General features: G+C 44.9%; 1 protein-coding gene and 1 non-coding gene across 5 annotated transcripts in view; one reads left to right on the forward strand and one right to left on the reverse strand.

Moving 5' to 3' along the window:
* The window catches only part of LOC111862484, a 44,754-nt gene that overhangs the window by 11,620 nt on the left and 13,347 nt on the right, over positions 1-19,787 (forward strand). For all 4 annotated transcript variants that reach the window (XM_033750677.1, XM_023847948.2, XM_023847947.2 and 1 more), the window contains exons 3-4: positions 17,997-18,153; positions 18,908-19,073. In XM_033750677.1, coding sequence (XP_033606568.1) covers positions 17,997-18,153; positions 18,908-19,073 — 323 coding nt within the window. The remainder of the gene's footprint in view (positions 1-17,996; positions 18,154-18,907; positions 19,074-19,787) is intronic.
* On the reverse strand, positions 13,142-13,223 carry Trnal-aag. Its single transcript has one exon. It is a non-coding gene; the product is annotated as a tRNA-Leu (tRNA).

A 19,787-nucleotide genomic window follows, 5' to 3' on the forward strand; every position in this document is an offset into this window, starting at 1 on the left:
GTTAGTCGTTGGCTTCCCACTGCGGCGGCCCGGGTTCGATCCCGGGCCTGGTCAAGTGGGATTTGTGGTGGACAAAGTGGCGCTGGGGCAGGTTTTCTCCGAGTACTTCGGTTTCCCCTGCCAAACTTCATTCCACCAATTGCTCCACAATCACCCTCACCTATCATCTGGGGCTGGTACAATAGGCCAGAAGTGGTCGCAGTACAAGGGACTTAGTCCCACCCCACTAGCAATAAAAAAAATGGTTCTCACAATAAACAGCGACTGTTTCCGTAAATAGCATCAACCGGTTGGGCTTTGTAGTGGTGACGTAATGTGTTTCCTGTGAGGTACGGACTGAATTGCTATATATTATTTAGAAGAGTCAGTTCTTAAGGACCGAACACCGAGACAATAGCCGCAGGACTCCCAGAATCATGAGCAAGTAAAGTATATTCATGGCTTTTTCCGGACACAGAAAGAAGAATGACTGTGCTGACGAGGACAGCAGCTATTTGCCATACCAGACCAAGCCAGATCACTGCTTAAAGGATCTGTGTCTTTCGTGATCCTTAATGAGAGCTAATAATCGCTCAACTAACCAAGAAATCTAAATATTCATCGTCATGTCCACAAGTGCCTGCACAATGTAAAATTCTGTTGTTAAAGAAGGAGTGAGGCGGAAACATAGGCAGAAAGGTAAAGCTATCCCTATAACAGGCCGTGGAGGCCCATAGGGTTATGAGACGTCGAGGCTCCCACATTATCTAGACAGTCGGCTCACAGAAAGATTCTTGGTACTCATTTCTGTTAGAGGCTAAGTCGAACCCAGGGCCATAGTGAGGCTGGAAAGATTAGGTAAATTGAAAAAAATCCACCTCATCGGGACTCGATCCCGCGACTTTCCAGCTTATAGCACATAGCGCCTCAATCAACTACGCTACCGTGTGTCCCAAAGCAATAACATCGAAATCTTTAAAATCAAATGGTAGTTTTATTCAATTAATTTTAGAGGATGAAGTACCGGGAGAGGAAGACGTTGGAAAAACGACTTCCGAAGACTGTGACAAAAGGAGAATAACAAGGAGGAGGACATTTGAAGGGTAAAGGAAGAACGTGGATGACAAAATGAAGGAAGATGGAGTGGTAATTTCTGCAGTAAATAGAAAGACTTGCGTTTGACATGGATGGATGGAACAGAAAAACGATTTACTTCAGTTTAAAGAGATATTTGGAACATGAAAGGCTTCGACGTTCTGATCTGGGGGAAGACAGCACAGCACGACGCGCCCTGGCTGCTGGGGCCCGAATAACCCGCTGTTCTCTTTCTGTGTGACGAATGGAATGATAGGAATTGGCATACAGCGCTGATAGCATCTCGTTTTGTGAAACTACGGTTTAAAAATTGACGTTAAACAATAAAACATGACAGTGGGAACTGTCTAAAACTTAAATTGTATTAAGTTTAAGCCTGCATTTGTCGGTAAGTTCTCCGATCCCGAGAAAAATTCTAAATTTAATAAAAGGTACAGTTGTCTCTGTGTTTAACCAATTAATTACTACGCTATGTAGGCGTATGGGGTAGTGGATGTATAGATCCATATTTTTTTTGACCTCGGCATTAGTTGGAGGTGAGTGTTCAGCTTCACGCCCCGGTCGCTTTACCCCCTGAAACCATTGGATAGGAGGTTGGTGAACCCCAGAGCCGGTGTGGATGATTTGGAGAAGAGAAAATTATTGACCCTACTGGGACTTGAACTCCTGCCCCACTGCCCTCCAGCCCGTAGCTAGTCGCTATACTGACTACGCTACCCCGGCTCCAAGAATAAATTCTTCATAATTAAAACTAATAAATACAAAATATATAGTTTCCCTCTCTTTAATTAAGCACCACGGTATGTAGACGCTTTGCGGGTAGAGGTATAACCAGGCATTCTCTTCACTAGATGGAGATGAGTGGTCAGCTTCACGTCCCGCCTGCTTTGCCCCTGGGGGAAGAACCCCCGATACCCTTTTGGTAGGCTCCAGAGTTGGGCCGGAAAAGAGAAAAACCATTCATAAGATTGTCTGATTAACGTGTGGCTTGCCCTCAGGTATGTTTTACATGAAGTGTACACTACATAGCATGAAATGTTAGGGTAAGAAATGAAAGATGAATTAGAAATAAATTTGAAGAAATCGATCGTGGTCTTATCGAGGTACTATCCCCGGTATTGGCTTGGAGGTAGTGTTGCTGTTAATTTAAAAGTACCATGTCCAGGGCTAAATTCGGAGTAGCTGATTAATTCCCCTTTTATGATGAAGTTCGTGTAAAAACGTTAAAGTGTTAAGATCTTACCGCACAGAAAATAGCATACCATTTCTATTGTTGCTGGCCGATCATTCATGTTAACTTTACTCTGTTCAGGTTTACAGTCCTGTTGAAGATCCTATGGGAGCTGTCAGGAATTTTTCTAGAGGTGATGGGGCGGGGGGCAGCACGAGAATTTTTGCAAGGATTCAGTCAAAATATTTCCCTATAAACTTAACAACATTTTTACTAATCGTCTTTGAGTTACATGTCTTCGTACTGAAACATAGATGACACCACCTGCACAGGATTGTTTGATATTAATCTTTGGTATATTTATATATTTATTCTTAAATTTTCAATTTATCCGAAATTCAAGAGGGGTTCCTGACTCCCCCTGCCTTCGCCTATGAATCAATTTTAGTAATATACTCCGAGTTTTCTTCCGGGTCTCACAACTGATCTTGTCTAATCACGATCTTAAGCGGAACGAGACCGATTGTTGTGGAGTTCCGGTCGCTAACAACAAAATTACATGCAAATTGTGTTTTGTTCCCTATAGAAACCCGGTTTATGTACATATCATTGAAGTGCATAATAATTAAACATTATAATAATAAAAACGGAAATATAACCCCAGGTATCAGTATAAAAATCAGCCGAATGGCTTCATCAAATATTGAGATGCCAAATTTTTGTATCGTAATGCATTCACAGAAATATCCGGCAATTTATTCAGTAGTCACTTCCGCTGATGGCGCTCTGAATATTAAGAGTACTGCTGCATGCATATCTATGTAATCGTAAATTTATTTGATTTATAAATCTAACATAAACCTTTGCACAATAATATAGGATTGTTACAGATTTTTTTTTTCTGTGGCGCTACAGCCCGAATTTGGGCCTAGACCTGCCTCCATGAAAATCTCCGTTTCACTTCGGTTTACTAGATATTACACATTTTGTAGGACTCCTTGGGCGAGTGATCAGCTCGTCGAAAGGCCTCTAGCTGTACACAGACACAGAAAAACGCACACGAACATCCATGCCCTGAATGGGATTCGAACCCAGGATCCCGGCTTCCGAGCGAGCGAAGACAGTACATGCCTTAGACCGCTCGGCTACCGTGACCGGCAGTGTATAAGAATAATATATAAGAATTCAGTTCGTACCTCACAGGAAACAGTCGAACCCACGATCCCGGTTTCCGAGCGAGCGAAGACAGTACATGCCTTAGACCGCTCGGCTACCGTGACCGGCATACTTATTATAGAGTATAGATAAATTAACGTCCAAAGTGACATTTAAGTATACATGGGAGATCATCTACTCTTAGATTAAAAATATAATAGAATAATAAGCAAAATAAATAAATGTTTGAACCGAAGAGGGATGAAATAATAAGAGGGGCTTCATATATAATCTTCACCAAATGTAACTATAATGATCAAGTCAAGGAAGACGAGATGGACAGGTCATGTAGCAAGCCATTGGGGAGAAGACGAATGCATGTAGTGTTTCGGTGGGAAAGCCAGAAGGAAAGAGTCCAGTAAGGAGACCTAGATGTAAGAGGGGGGCACTATGTATTAAAATGGATCTTAGAGAAATGGGATAGGGTAGTACGGACTGGGTTCATCTGGCGCTGGAGAGGAACCAGTGGAGGGATTTTTTGAACAAGATAATGAACTTTCGAGTTCTATAAAATATTAGACAGTTTTTGAGTAGTTGAGCGACTGGAGGTTTCTGAAGGAGGATGCGGCTTCATAGATATTTAGTTAGACAAGAAGTAATTGAATTACAGGGTGCTTCTAAATTATTGTCCGGGTTTTCGTGGTCTCTGCGGTTTTAATACACAAGCACAAACTTTTTGAGCTAAATTTTCATATTCCGTAAAAAGTTTTATTTTATTGTTTCCGATTTGAAAATTATAGGCCATGGAAACTCCGACAATAATTTAGGATCATGTTGTATATCCGTAAGATTTGAGGTTTTCACGTCGGCGACTATGAAGAAACGTCGGTTAACACAATATCTACACGGCGCCACATCCCAGAAGACTGCTTTCTTCATGTTGTACATCCGCTCCACGAGGTAGGGGACGTGATGCCATGTGTAGGAATGTCTGAATATCCCACTGACTTAGGAATACTGAAAGTACACGTACATATGCTGCCAATAGCATCTGGTAACATATCACGTAAAAATAATCACATTTCATTCATCCCAATTTCTATATAGGTGAGCCTAGTTTCCTTTATAGGGAAGTAACATAAGTTGCCCTACTCGGCTTGGGATACGTCTCTGCCTTTCCCGTTATCTCCGTAGCTGAAACTTTAAAAAAAAAATTACGTTCACTGACTCACTTTTGGAGCTGAGCCCTTCTTGGGAAGCCGCCAATTGTGCAGCTACTCAAGAACTTCCAAGCATTTTATTGAACCCGAAGGTTCATTACCGTGTTCACAAGAGTCCTCCACTTTCCCTTATCCTGAGCCAGATCAATCCAATCAATAACATCCCATCTCTCTAAGATCCATTTCAATATTGTAAGATTTGAGGCTTTCACGGCGGTGACTATGAAGAAAGCAGTCTTCTGGGATTTGGCACCGTGTATATGTGGTGTTAACCGACGTTTCGGAGGAACGTATCGCCTCCATCTTCAGGGTAGAAGGAAAAATATAAGATGGAGGCGATACGTTCCTCCGAAACGTCGGTTAACACCACATATATACGGCGCCAAATCCCAGAAGACTGCTTTATTCATTTCAATATTGTTCGCCCACCTATGTCTTGGTCATCCTAGCGGTCTCTTCCCTTCTGGCTTCTACAAATATCCTATATGCATTGTTCTCCTCCCTCATTCGTGCTACATGACCTGCCCACCTCATCCTCCTTGACTTGAACATTCTAATTATACTTGGCGCAGAGTACAAGTTATGAAGCTCCTCATTATGCAGTTTTCTCCAGCCTCCCGTCACGTCATCTCTCTTCGGTCCAAATATTCTCCTCAACACCCTGTTCTCGAACGCCCTCACCCGGAGTTGCGGTCGTAGTTCGAAGTAAGGCAACGTAAGTTAATATACATTCTTACCGACGTTAAATGTGACGAACATAACTTCAAAGTTTCACGCGATTGTCATATCCCTTACCTGAAGGTTCTCCGCTACGGAAATCAGTGTGACTCCCAACAGGGTCCAGAAGAGAAGCCCAGCCAAACCCATGTTTTACCTGTCACTACGCCTGCATACCAGTGATTGCAGTTCGGCTAAGAGCGTTACGGCATTTTATCTCTTTCCCGTGGACAAAGCCGCCATTTAATGTCACGGTTCTGTAGTTTCCGTGTTTTCATCCACAATCTCTTATATGCCCCACTTTGTCTGGATTCAGTTAACCGTATTTCTTTATTATAATAAATATTGCGTTGGAGCCGAAAGCTCAGTCGACATGTTGACTGGGATGCGAACTGTACTGGAGCCGGCATAGTGCAGTCGGTATAGCGACTGGCTACGGGCTGGACGACCGAGGGGTCGGAGTTCACGTCCTGGTGGGGTTAATAGTTTTTCTTCTCCACGTCGTCCAGACCGGCTCTGGGGTCCATCCAACCGTCTATCCAATGGGTACCGGGGGCTCTTTCTCCGGGGGTAAAGCAGCCGGGGGGTGAAGCTGACCATTCGCCTGTAGCTAGTGCCGAGGTGGATCTATTCATCCATTCCCCCATAAGCCTTCATGGCTTAGTGCTTGATTAGTTAAGCATAGAGACAACTTTACCTTTACGAACTTGACTACGAAGGAAGTGCACAACGTTCTGACTGGAAGTAACGTAGCTTCCTATCCAGTGGGTCCCGGAGGCTGTTTCCTTTGGAATAAAGCGGACGGAGCGTTAAGATGACCACTCAACCTATATCCAGTGTTGCAGTTAATAGTGTGTGGAGCTGTACCTCTCCCTGACGCGGTTTTGTCTTCGTGGCGTTACGCGTGACTAATTAAGCGCAGTGATAGAGCTTGCCTCTTGCTCCCACTTCGGAGCATAGGGCTGATTTCTCTGTTTCTTGATCATTTTACAGATGGTAGGACTCCTTGGACGGGTGATCAGCTCGTCGCAAGGCCTCTACCTAAACACAGGACAACACAAACACAGAATAAACGCACACACACACACACACACACCAAACTTCCATGCCTTGTGTGGGATTCGAACCCACGATCCCGGCTTCCGAGCAAGCGATGACAATTTATGCCTTAGGCCGCTCGGCTACCGTGACCGGCTCATAACTTGTACTCTTCTCCAAATATAATTAGAACGATCAAGTCAAGGAGGATGAGATGGGCAGGGCATGTAGCACGAATAGGGGGAAGAGAAAAGCATATAGGATATTGGTGGGAAAGTCGGAAGGAAGGAGACCACTGGGAAGACCAAGGCGTTGGTGGGTGGACAATATTGAAATGGATCTTAGAGAGATAGAATGGGATAGTATGGATCGGATTGATCTGGCTCCGGATAGGGACCAGTGGAGGGCTCTTGTGACCACGATAATGAACCTTCAGGTTCCATAAAATGTTGGGAAGTTCTTGAGTAGCTGCACAGTCGGCAGCTTCTCAAGAAGAGCTCAGGTCCGTGAGTGAGTGAGTGTGTAAGTAGTCAATAAATCGAGTGATCAGTCTGAAACCCCGTCTATAGCCACTCCATAAAATCGTGACAATAGCACAGGCTTCGTCACGTGATGTTCGGTGCAGTGTAACAGAGTTCTGTTGCCTGTTGTTCGAATTTCAGCGACGAGTCGTTATGATGAAGAGGGACGCCATAAGTTCTGTAACATCAGGATGTCAGTTGCAAGGCTCCGTGCAAACCTGTGTCACCACAACAAACAAAATAATAGTGCTGCAGGCAGTAGATGTCACTTCCATGTCTGCTGGTGCTGCCTCTGTCGGCGATGCCGCAACTCACACGCCGTAATTTATAGCAGTAACAATCCCGCCTCTGTGTGTAGCTATTGTACTTTTGTTTCACGTGCATTAATTATGAAGCGGCATAGCTTGGTGTGAGTAACAAAAAGGGTGGGGGGGACTGGGGGATACAGATCCAGAGGTCCCGGGTTCGATTCCCGGCTCTACAAGATTTTCTGAGAAGTAGTGGGTCTGGAAGGGGGTTCACTCAGCCTCGTGAGCATAATTGAGGAGTTATTTCAAAGAAATAGCGGCTCCGGTTTAGAAAACCGAGATTCATTGCGCTGACCACGTGGCACCCTTTATCCGCAAAAGTTGTCACTAACTTCGCCGACAAGCGGCGGTCGCTCGGTCGATATGGTTCGCTTGCGGACTAAAGCCACGGAGTTTTTTTTATCGTGTCGTCAAGATGGGCTCTTAGGACCAACCAGCCTCTTATCCACTCGTCACCGTGCTTTCTCTCCGCACCATTAATGCGGCCGGAGCGTAAAGCTTACGACTCTTCTCCATGCAGTGCCGAATGCGCGGAACCTTACCTCTACTCCCCATGCGTCTTCTTAATTAATTAAGTATATGGACGAATTTGGGGCAAGCGGTAGCGTAGTTGGTTGAGGCTACAAGCCGGAAGGTCGCGGGTTCGATTCCCGATGAGGTCATTGAATTTGTTCAATTCAGCTAATTATTCCAACCGCAATATGGCCCTAGGGTCGACTTTTATTAAGATCCGTTTTAATATTGTTAAGGGGTAGTCGAGATAGCTCAGTCTGTATGGCTACGCCCCACGGGCTTGGATGACCGGGATTCGATTCCCAGGGTGTGCAACAAATTTTTGTTTTATTCACAGCGTCTAAACCGGCTATGGGGCCCATATAGCCCCCATCCAGTGCTTATGGGTGACTTGATCTGCGGGTAAAGAGGCCAGGGCGTGAATGTGACCACTCACCTTCATCTGTTAGCGAGATCAAGAGTGGAGTTATACCTCCATTCTCCCATACGTCCGCGTGTTGTATTATTAATTAAGCACAGGGACAGCGTGGCCTTGGTTTTGATACTATGAGCACGGTCTCCCAGGTTGATGTAGCGCTCTTTGGTTATATAGACACTTAACGGCAAGTCCCGCCCTGAAAGTGTTTTGTTGTGTCCCTGGAATTATCAGCTTTAATGCATTTACTCTTAGTGTCGGGTGAGAAATGCCCGTGTCTCTTTGTAATGAAGATGGAATGTGCCCTTGGAATTTGTTCCCTCCGAGGGTGGATATTTCAGTCTTCAAGGGGCAATAATCTAGGGTTGACAGGTAGATTGTAGAGGGTTCTGGCCGTGGTGTATAATACTCGGATTTATTGGGGGTTTGGACTTATTTCCAACCGCCTCTGTGGTCTATTGGTCAGAGTTCCTGGCTACAGAACCAGGGGTCCGGGTTCGATTTCCGGCGCTACCAGATTTTCCGAGAAGTAGTGGGTCTGGAACGGGGTCCACTCAGCCTCGTAAGGATAATTGAGGAGTTATTTCAAGGAAATATCGGTTCCGGTCTAGAAAACCGAAATTAACGGCCGTGGGGATCCGTTGCGTTGACCACGTGACACCCTCTATCCGCAAAAGTTGGTACTCAGTTCGCCGACAAGCGGCGGTCACTCGTTCGGTGTAGTTCGCTTTCGGACTACAGGTCACGGAGTTTGTTTGTTTGTACTTTTTCCATCGTCCGGTATTCTAGAGACTATAGAACACAACATTTCGGAAACTGGATCTGTTTCCGTCCTCAGGTAAGGGGAAGACATTCACTCTGTTGGGTCCCTTAGGCAGAGTTAGCTAGTCTTTAGAATACGGTGCGAGGGACAGGGTCCAAGAGCGCAGGTTCGGCTTCACGAGATCTGAAGTTATCGCCCCGCCATTTTGCAAGTTGCTGTCGATTGCGGTCTGACGACTGGTAGGTACTCTAGGAGATCCTGAAGGCAAGAGGTTCCTCCGAAAGGTCGATAACTTCCAGCCTACGTGGTGTCACACCCTCGGAAGTAGTAATGTTCTCAAACCGTTTGGTTAGGGAGAGCTACGGTTCTTGACTTCGACAGCGAAATGTTTTCTGAAGTTCATTTGCTGTTCTATGAACCAGTGTGCCCCCGTACATTATGAGCCAAGCCCTGTGTAAGTGTGAAGAGCACGGCCTTCTGCGTTGTAACACCGTGTAATTCGGAGACAGCACAACGCTTCGGAGGGACATATCGCTTCCATCTTCAGGGTCGAAGTGTAATCCAAGCAAGAATCCAGTAGAATGAGGACGCAAGTTAATTTTCCCACCGGGCTATAAGTATTTTGGAAACAGGATTTAATAACTTTAAGCCCCATGTCATTAGGAGCCGGGCTAGCTCAGTCGGTATAGTGACTGGCTACGGGCTGGACGACCGAGGGATCGGATTTCGAGTCCCGGTGGGGTCAAGAATTTTCTCTTCTCCACAGCGTCCAGACCGGCTCTGGGGCCCATCCAGCCTATCCAATGAGTACCGGGGGCTCTTTCCCTGGGGGGTAAAGCGGCAGGGGCGTGAAGCTGACCACTCAATTCCAGCTAGTGCCGAGGCCAAGAAATTGTGGATTTATAAATCCACTCCCCCATACTCCAGCATGGCGTAGTGATTAATTGGTTAAGCATAGGGACAACTTTTTGCCATGTCATTAAGTTCATCGACGTTTCGGAGGAAGTGTTGTCTCCATATACAAGATCAGACCAAGCTGGTCCCTTAGCTTGCACTTCGAACCTGAAGATAGATGCAGTAACTTATTCCATACATGGATGAACTGTTACCGGAGTACACGGAGTCACATCCCAGAAGATAACATTCTTCATAGTTCACCACTGTGAGAACCTCAAATCGAACACTGGTATATTATTTGTCGTGGGCATGAATGAGATTGAAAATAGTGAATACCCTGAACATGGAGGCGGTAGATTCCTCCGAAACGTTAGTAGCCACCTAGCAGACCATAATCCAGAAGACAGCAGTGGAAGTGTTCAGTTGAAAACTTGGAATCCGAATACGGAAACCTTCCCTTTCGTCTGCGCATGCGTCTGGCGTCCGCAACTAGGTCAACTGGAATAACGGCAGCGAGAATGGTAATGATGATTAATGAGAGGCTGGTGATACTAATGCAAAGTACTCAGCTCCGTCATTAGCATCCTCAAAGTTTAGGGCACTGAGGCGTGTTTCGCCTTCATTAATATCTTCTTCTATCTCTCTCTATTTTATTCCACGTGTCACTTCTAATTTTAACATCATCTTGTCGATATGACTCTCCTTCATCTTTTCCACGCGTTTCGTTTATTTATTTTTAAACAAATTCCAAACAATCCGTCCGAGTCTAGAAGGCGAAGAATTGTTAGCCCACCGCTCAACCCCCAAGCTGAAGTATCATACTGTTTTCCCGACGCTATATAGTCTCGATAATACGTCTTTAGATAACATAAATCGTCATTTCGGGGCGACGGGGAACAAATTTTATTTTATTATTATATACCCTTGGCTGCCTCTGTGGTCTATTGGTCAGAGTTCCTGGCTACAGACCCAGAGGTCCCGGTTTCGATTCCCGGCGCTACCAGATTTTCTGAGAAGTAGTTGGTCTGGAACGGGGTCCACTCAGCCTCATCAGGATAACTGAGGAGCTACTTGAATGGAGAAGTAACGGCTCCGGTCTAGAAAACCGAGATTAACGGCCGTGGGGATCCGTTACGCTGACCACGTGACACCCTCTATCCTCTAAAGTTGGAACTAACTTCGCCGACAAACGGCGGTCGCTCGGTCCGTATAGTTCGCTTGCGGACTAAAGCCATGGAGTTTGTATTACATATCCTTATCGCTATGGCTTATTTAGGCCACAAATGAGCCTGTCGTACCAGCCTCGGAAGTTAGATGAAAGAATGGAGCATTGGTGGAGTCATAATTTGCTAAGGAAAATCGAGGAACCCGTAGAAAAGCCTGCCTCGTTGCCACTTTGTACATTAGAAAACCCAAATGAAATTGAAACCGGGCCATCGAGGTTAGATGCCGACAGTTATTCTCCTGAGGAATGGCACGGTCGAGAGTCTGTTAGTCATTGTCCCGCCCCCCCCCCGAGATTTTGAGAAATAAATAAAATTTAAGAAAGAAAAGACATACCAAATATTAATAATAATGATTAAAGGTAAAGTTGTCCCTGTGCTTAACTAATTAAGCACTACGACATGAAGCCGTATGGGGGGAGTAGATTTATGGATCCACATTTTCTTGACCTTAGCACTAGTTGGAGGTGAGTGGTGAGCTTCACGCCGCGGCTGATTTACCCTCGGGGAAAGAGCCCCCACAAATCATTGAATAGGAGGCTGGGTGAGCCCCAGAGCCGGTCTAGATGACGTGGAGAAGAGAAAATTCTTGACCCTACCGGTACTCGAACTCCGACTCCTAGGTCGTCCAGCCCGTAGCCAGTCGCTATACCGACTGAGCTATCCCAGTTTAAAACAATTAATCTTCTATCCTGAATAGTTTAGAGTAATCAGTTGAAGTAGTCTTGAACATCTGTTTGTAAGCAAATTTTCTGGCTTCCCTCCTCCCCTTAAAATCTGGTCCCCCCCCCCACGAAAATTATCGTATCGGCGCCCATGACCACACAATCGTCTTGTTGGTATTTAAAATAAATTCTTAACACTCGTTAAAATAATTGACCTCAGACTCAGTTACGTTCATTTTGCGGTCGTTAACGCGTGACGTCATCGTATGTCCCCCCCCTTCCCTACCACGCGTTGTTCTCTCAAGAGACAATACTGACATCATTCGGAAGGGAACATCCATATCTCTTTGCTCGGTCTAATTGACGTACATGTCACGGCATCAAAAGCGACGGAATAATGATAATGTATTGAAGATGCTACGTAATGACGTGACACTGATAAAAATAGGCTGCACGCTGGGGAGTCAGTAGACAGGAACAAATGAAGATCTTCTTCCCTTAATTGGTTTTGTCACACATTGTACACACCCTCGCTCCCCCATTCCACACTCTCGCCACCAGAAACTGGAGTCGGTCGTGATCAAGAATATAAGTGGGAAGAAGAAACGCAATCTGTCCTCTAACGAAGAGAAGCCGAGGGAAATGGTAGCTAGGCCGTTCTCTTGTTCAGTTAGGGGCACATTAAACTTCATAGTACTAAGAGCAACGCTAAAATTTGCGATTGCAACCACTGCTCCGTGAATTCTTGCCGAACTTCTCACACGAAACGCAGAAATCGGATTCAAAACAAAGCCAATGCAGATAAGTAATAAAAAAAATGCCAGTCGTGTCTGTCTTGGATGACTCTACCAAGAGTTTAGGCTCACGTTAGCATAACTTTCCAGGTGATCAGGGCATGCAAGCAGTCCATGGGGAGACATCTGTCTTCCCAAGCTTACGTTGCTGCTTCTAAGGCAAATGCGACAGTAGTTTCTATTAGCATTCTTTAGAGTTGCTCGGTTTTTGAACTTTGTCCGTCTTCCGGTATTCTAGGAACTTGAAGACATAACGTTTCGGAAACTTTCTACCAAACTTAACGACGTCACATCCTTGAAAACAGCAATCTTAAAAATTTTGCTCTTGTCTTACCATACGTAACGTGGGGTGGCAAAAGGATTTGTAAATAGTGTACCGAAGAAGTCGCGGGACATAAATGAGAAATATTTTACGAGAAGGGACTGAGGAAAACCAAGAGAAATATGACTGGGCATAGGAGGCTGAGACTAGGACTTTGGATCTCCGAAATACGAAGCAGGAATTTTCGGTATTCAACGTCTCGTCTGTTATGTGCCCCGTCTTTCGCGTTTGCGCTTCTAAACCTCCGAGAAATTATAGGAAGTTGAAGTAAAGGATAGAAAACATTATATATTATAAAAATACGTGACTTTGAAGTAAACTTCCATAAATAAAAAAAAAAAATTATGGCAGCGGTGGGATTCGAACCCACGCCCCCGAAGAGACTGGTGCCTTAAACCAGCGCCTTAGACCGCTCGGCCACGCTACCAACGAAGTACTAATGTTACATGTTTCTATAGAAATTATTACCCATGTATAATATAATAGGATTGCTATCCAAATTTTTGTGCGCACTCAGCATCTGCAGGAGACAATACATTAGCCGGGGTTGTACGTACAGATACTTGTAGGAGCGATTCTATACACAGCAAATGGGGACATGTCTTTAGCGCATAAGTAGATAGTCAGAATATACGACTGACATGACAACAGACGAGGCTATACCAGGAAATATAATACGCAGGATGTGATCTGGTTCCTATATATAGGCCTTTATATTTTGACGAAGTACATGAAGTAGGCCCACAATTAAATGACCGCATCTTCCAGCTTACCGCTTCGACAGAATCTGATATTTCGTCAAGGGGAATAGTGTGGTTCACGTTGAAACATTATGAACAATGTGAAGATGCGATTCTTTGAGGTTATATATTCAGATTTCAGCTCAGTGGAAGTCTGTAGCAGTGAAAATGGTGCGGAGAAATGGACCACTGATTTGCAGAAATCGCAAAAGGATTTTTTTTTTATATTGAGGAAGTGAACTCTTTAAAGACACAGAATACATTGTACCTTGTGGAAGCAACTTTACGGAAGAAATGTCCGGTGTAAGCACGGCTTAATTTTCCGGTAGCGTATGCATACCGGAAGTAAATTTGTAATGACGTAACGGTCGACTTTATTAACTGACGTTGACACACCATAGTTCCCATGGTGGATTGCGTTACCTACTTACTCAGGGAGCTGAGCCCTTCTGGAGGAGCCGCAAATTCTGCAGCTACTCAAGAATTTCCCACCATTTTATGGAACCCGAAGATTCATTACAGTGTTCACAAGAGCCCTCCACGGGTCCATATCCTAAGTCAGATCAATCCAATCAATACCATCCCATCCTATCTCACTAAGATCTACTTTATGTTGTCCAGCCAAATACGCCTTGGTCTTCCCAGTGGTCTCTTTCCTTCTGGCTTTCCCACCAATATCCTATATGCATTCCTCTTCTCCCCCGTTCGTGCTACATGCCCTGCCCACCTCATCCTCCTTGACTTGATCATTCTAATTATACTTGGAGAAGATTACAAGTTATGAAGCTCCTCATTATGCAGTTTTCTCCAACCTCCCGTCACTTCATCTCTCTTCGGTCCAAATATTCTCCTCAACACCCTGTTCTCAAACACCGTCAGTCTATGTTCCACCCTTAATGTCAGAAATCAAGTTTCACACAAATACAGAACCACGGGCAAAATTACAGTTTTGTATATTCTAATTTTTATTTTTTGGACAGCAGACAAGAAGACAAAAGGTTCTGGATTGAATGGTAGCAAGCATTACCAGAGTTCAATCTCCTCTTAATTTCTTCCTGAATCAGGGTTCGATCTGTTATCGTTGTTTCCAAATATATGAACTGTGCCACATTTTCAAAACATCTGTTTCCTATCTTTATATCATGATTTTGCCCTGCTTTTTGCATTTCCTTATGCCAAATAGAAGTAATTAGATTGTGGATCTTAGAATGTAATATTTCACCTCTTGGTGGATGGCGTTAGCAGTATCAACTTTTCAAATAACCAGCTACCTAACTCACAGTAGTCCTTCCTGATTCTTATCCTCAGTTAGTACCCTCAAACCAAATCTCTCAAAATCCCCTTCAGTTTTATCCTCCCACATACACCACGGTATCTAGAAAGTCTGCTATCTTCAGGACTTCCGTATCTCGTTCCACATAGAACTTCATATATTTTAACCTACCGGGGATTAGCGTCTTCTGGTATGTGACCTTCGTGTAACCGGTACATGGTACTGACGTTTTGGAGGAACACATTTGCCTCCGTCTTCAGGGTGTCTAAAAATGCAGTGAGTTCCTTCGAAAATTCGGCAACGTTCTACCAGACTCCACGGCGTCACAACCCAGAAGGCAGTGAGAACCAGAAACCTCGCATTGATCCTTGTGACTTGCTTGAAGAACAGGTAGTGAGATTAATATGGGTAGGGTACTGTGCCGGAGGAGAGAGAACATCTCCTCTATCCACTTAGGGGAGAATCCAATAATTCCAGCGGTCTGCAGGGAAACGGGTGCATTACACGTAGCTTCACTTGGGAGTAATACCGAGTGGGGTAGGTCGGAGTTGGGCATGTGCAAAGAATTGTAAGCAGCTAGGAGGAGAAGACTATGCGTTGACATTTCAAAAATCTTATCGTGTGGGTCGTCGAATCTCTTTCTCTCTTCTAGACCCTAGCCTACACATTCCTTTGCAAAGCGTGCATGTTGGCACAAAAGCGACGAAAGATGAAGGAAAATAGATGCAAGGAAAGTGAGAGAAAACGAGACGCAGAAAGAGAAAGCGTGAGAGAGAGAGAGAGAGACAATGACTGCGTCGATGCGGCAAAACGTGTTCAGTAAAAGTGTTAACTTTAACCCTTTTCTAACCATGAACCGACCAAAGTGACCGGGAGTATTTGCATTAAAAATGCCACAGCCGAAGAGATAGATGTTAATCACTTAGTACAGTATTTCTGTCAATAGATGGCATCACATTTACCGATATCGGAGGGAAAAACAGTATCGTGGGCTCATCTGTGCAACAGAACTTACCTCGAAGTGGCCCTGACATTTCTATGGCGGAGCCTGTTAATCGCCGGATTTAGGAATGCAGTGGGGGGGGGGGGNGCAGAACATACAATAAATATTAAATTTGAAATTCTGTATCTATGAATATCTGACTACGTTATCATCTTCTTCCTTCCCGGTTGGGTGCTGCTACGTCACACTCAGGCCAGACCAGGGGCCATTAAATCGTGGCCGGACTATAAACTAAGAATGTCATACACATACGCCATTTCTAAATTTAATCTTACTCACTGATACTACGGAATTCCCTCTTACGGCTACATTTTTTCCGTTTCGTTTCACGTCTCTTCAGGGCGTTATCTTTCGTTTCCACATCTCTGTTTCTCTCTCTCTTTTGTTTCCACATCTCTGTCTCTCTCTGTCTCTCTTCGTGTGCCCTCAGCCGGAAAAAAAAAGATAGTTTCTACACTGACAGAAACAGCGAAAATTGATTTCTGTAAGGAGATGTGAAGCTCAGTTAGTATAGACTAGGCTATGGTTTGGACGACCTAGGGGTCGGAGTTTGAACCCTGGTAGGGTAAAGAATTTTCTCTTTTCCACGTCGTCCAGACCGGCTCTGGGATCCACCCAACCTCCTATCCAACGTGTACCGGGGTTAAAGCGGCCGGTACAAGAAGCTGATCGCTCAACCCCAGCTAATGCCGAGGCCAAGAAAATGTGGATCTATACATCCACTTCCCCATACACCTTCATGGCGTAGTGCCTAATTAGTTAAGCACAGGGACAACTTTACTTTTACCTTACCTTTTGCTGAAGCGTGGAGCTGTCCTTCCGTAACCTGACAGAAATATCTTTATGTTCATGGTTGACTTGTTTCTGTAATGTTGGCAACCCTTTTGAAAACATTGCCTTTTTGTGTCGTCCGAATTGTTTCGGCTGTAGGAGGGTGCCTTCAGTTGCCAAGGTAACCCAGTGTGGGGCTGTTGCATGCGTACAGTTTGTCTGAGGGGTTGCTACTGTTGGCAGGGGGGGGGGTGAACGTACTGGAAGGTTACAACCTGAGGCAGTGTCCCCCAAGGAATGTTTTTCCTGGCAAACGTTTCTGGCTGTTGATTATACGAATATCGCCGTGTGTTGCCGATACTTGCCGACATGCTAAATATTTCGAAGCTGTCTATGTTCTGGGATATGATTTTTTGAAAGGGGAGGGGTTATTTAATGACGCAGTAGGATCTAGGCTGTATGGCGCCGGACGGTAAAATGAATGGTGTTAGGACAGGAATAATCGTGGTCTAATTAAGGTACTGTTCCGACTTTTACAAGGAGGAACTGAGTAAAGCCACGATTCTAAGTAGCTCATGTTACAAAAAAGAAAATTGGAAAACACCTGCAATTCCTTATGTCTACTAACAAGTAACAGCGCCCAAATTACGTGTTGATTTCATTTAAATTTTGTATCATAAAACAAAACTGAATTTTCTTAACTGCTTTTTTATTACAATTAATTTTATTTATTTTGAAGAGTTCCGTATTCTGGGATGTAATGCCTTGTAGTCCGTTGAGGGTCAATCGACGCATCGGAAGAATATGGCGCCTCCATCTTCAGGGTAGAAGAATAAGTCAAGCAAGAATCCATCACGAAGCAGGTGACAAGCGGAGTCTCTGGTTTCTTTCTTGGAAGCGACATGTTCCTCCGAAACGTCGTCTGACTTTCAACGGTCTACACTGCGTTATATTCCAGAAGATATAACTTAATAACAGCTGCTGTGAGAACCTCAAATCCCATTTAGCTTGTTTTATTTGTTTATGATTTATCTCTCGAGGTTTTTGTATATACCGTTGACTGATAGGATTATTAGCGAATAATGATTTTAAAGAATATGGAAGGAAATATCCTTGCGGTGGGCTGATCCCCCGTCCAAGGAGTCCTACCGACTGTGTATAGGATTACCAAACTGAAAAAGCGACCAAGGTCCAGCAAAGGGCTGTAGAGCTATAGATAGGGAGGAAGGAAATATGTATGACCTAATTTGAGGTTATATCCTGGTATTCGTCTGGAGGGACTGAAGAAAAACACGAACATTCACACATGTTATTCTGTGCATTGCCACTAGGCAAACTTTCTTGAAGTTGTTTGCGACCTACACGAATCCGTCGCAGTGAAAACCTAACCTAACCTAACCTAACCTATTTCAGGTGCAAGAGTTTCGGTACAGCGAAGCGAGGGGAGGTTTGTCGAATTCCGGGAAGCTCTGTGTCACCTGCAGCCCCAGGGACTCCAACCCCTATTCGGCTCCCGCAGTTTCAGGGGGATACTTTCAGACAGTTCGTCAACTATGTGTACACCGGAAAGGTAATCACTTGACGAGTTTGTGTTTAATTTCCTACAAGCTGGAAGGTCGCGGGTTAGAGTCCCGATGAGGTGGATTTCTTTTTTTCAGTTGATCTTATCTTTCCACCCTTCGGTCGACTCAGCCTCTAACAGAAATGAGTACCAAGAATCTTCCTGGGGTGGTAAAGGGCGGCCGGCGCGTGAGGCTGACAACCTCACCGCCATCTGTGAGTCGATTGCCTAGATAATGTGGGAGCCTCGACGTCTCACAATCCTACGGGCCTTCACGGCCTCCTACAGGGATACCTTTACCTTTTTTTTACCTTTTGTTGGTGGGTGTACACTAGAAACTAGTTTTAAGCTTTTGTCTACTATGCGAGTAAACGCTATTTTATATGAATTTCATACGCAAATTAATTAATGCCTTCCCTTTGGAAATAAGGCGGTAACATTAAACATATCAGATAGCGGTAATTAACGTTAGATTTACGATACATAGAAGTCAGGATGGCCCCGTCGGTATAGCGACGAAGTTCGAGCTGGACGGCCGGGGTTCGATTCCCCACATGGGCAAAAATTTTTATCCCACAGCGTCCAGACCGGCTCTGGGGCCCACTCAGCCTCTTATCCAATGGGTAACGGGGGTAAAACGGCCGGGGCGTGACGCTGACAACTCACCTCTATCAGCTGCATTCTGATAAAAGCGATCAGGCCAGGAAATGCAAGCATGTATATAGAGAGAGCTACGGGGATTCCCGCGATTCTGTGTTGCCAGATCATGCTGCAGGACAGTGGCGTGTTCGAGATGCTGAATCTGGCTCAAGAACTCGGCGTGGAGGAACTGAGAGCGGCGTGTGAAGATCACGTGACCTCGACGCTGTCTGCCCTCAACGCCTGCACCTTCCTGGCAGCCGCCATGGATATTCAAGACCGGGCAGTCGGTAAGTGCCGCATCTGCAAGTTCTTCTACTTACGGGTTGGTATTTACGCGCAGTTCATCAAATATTTTGTTAACTCAGATTCAAATTCAGTGTACCCTGTACTAACCAACCAACTAAGGAACTACCTTACTGAGAAGAATGCCGTGAAAACCTCAAATCTTACATAACTAGCTAACTGACTAACTAACTAACTAACTAACTAACTAACCAATTAGAACAAAAGACTCCGTGGTTTTAGTCGGCAAGCGAACTATACCGAACGAGCGACCGCCGCTTGTGGGCGAAGTTAGTGCTAACTTTAGCGGATAGAGGGTGTCGCGTGGTTAGTGCAACTAATCCCCAGGGCCGTTAACTTCGGTTTTATAGACCGGAGCCGCTACTTTTCCATTCAAGTAGCTTATACTCACGAGGCTGAGTGGACCCCGTTCCAGATCCACCACTTCTCAGAAAATCTGGTAGCCTCGGGAATCGAATCCGGGACGTCTGGATCTGTAGCCAGGAACTCTGATCACTAGACCACAGAGACGGTCTAACCAACTAACCAACTACCTTGAGAAGCAAATAGCCGTCAGGCTGCTAAGAAATTTCCCGCCTTTTATAGAACCAACAGGTTCCCTACCTTGTCGACAGTAAACCCACCGCTGAATTTCGTTCGGAGCCAGATTAATCCAGCCCAGAACCTTAAATCCTATTCATTTAAGATTCGTTTTATTA

Source organism: Cryptotermes secundus, unplaced genomic scaffold (genome assembly GCF_002891405.2).
Source record: "Cryptotermes secundus unplaced genomic scaffold, Csec_1.0 scaffold816, whole genome shotgun sequence".
Taxonomy (NCBI): domain Eukaryota; kingdom Metazoa; phylum Arthropoda; class Insecta; order Blattodea; family Kalotermitidae; genus Cryptotermes; species Cryptotermes secundus.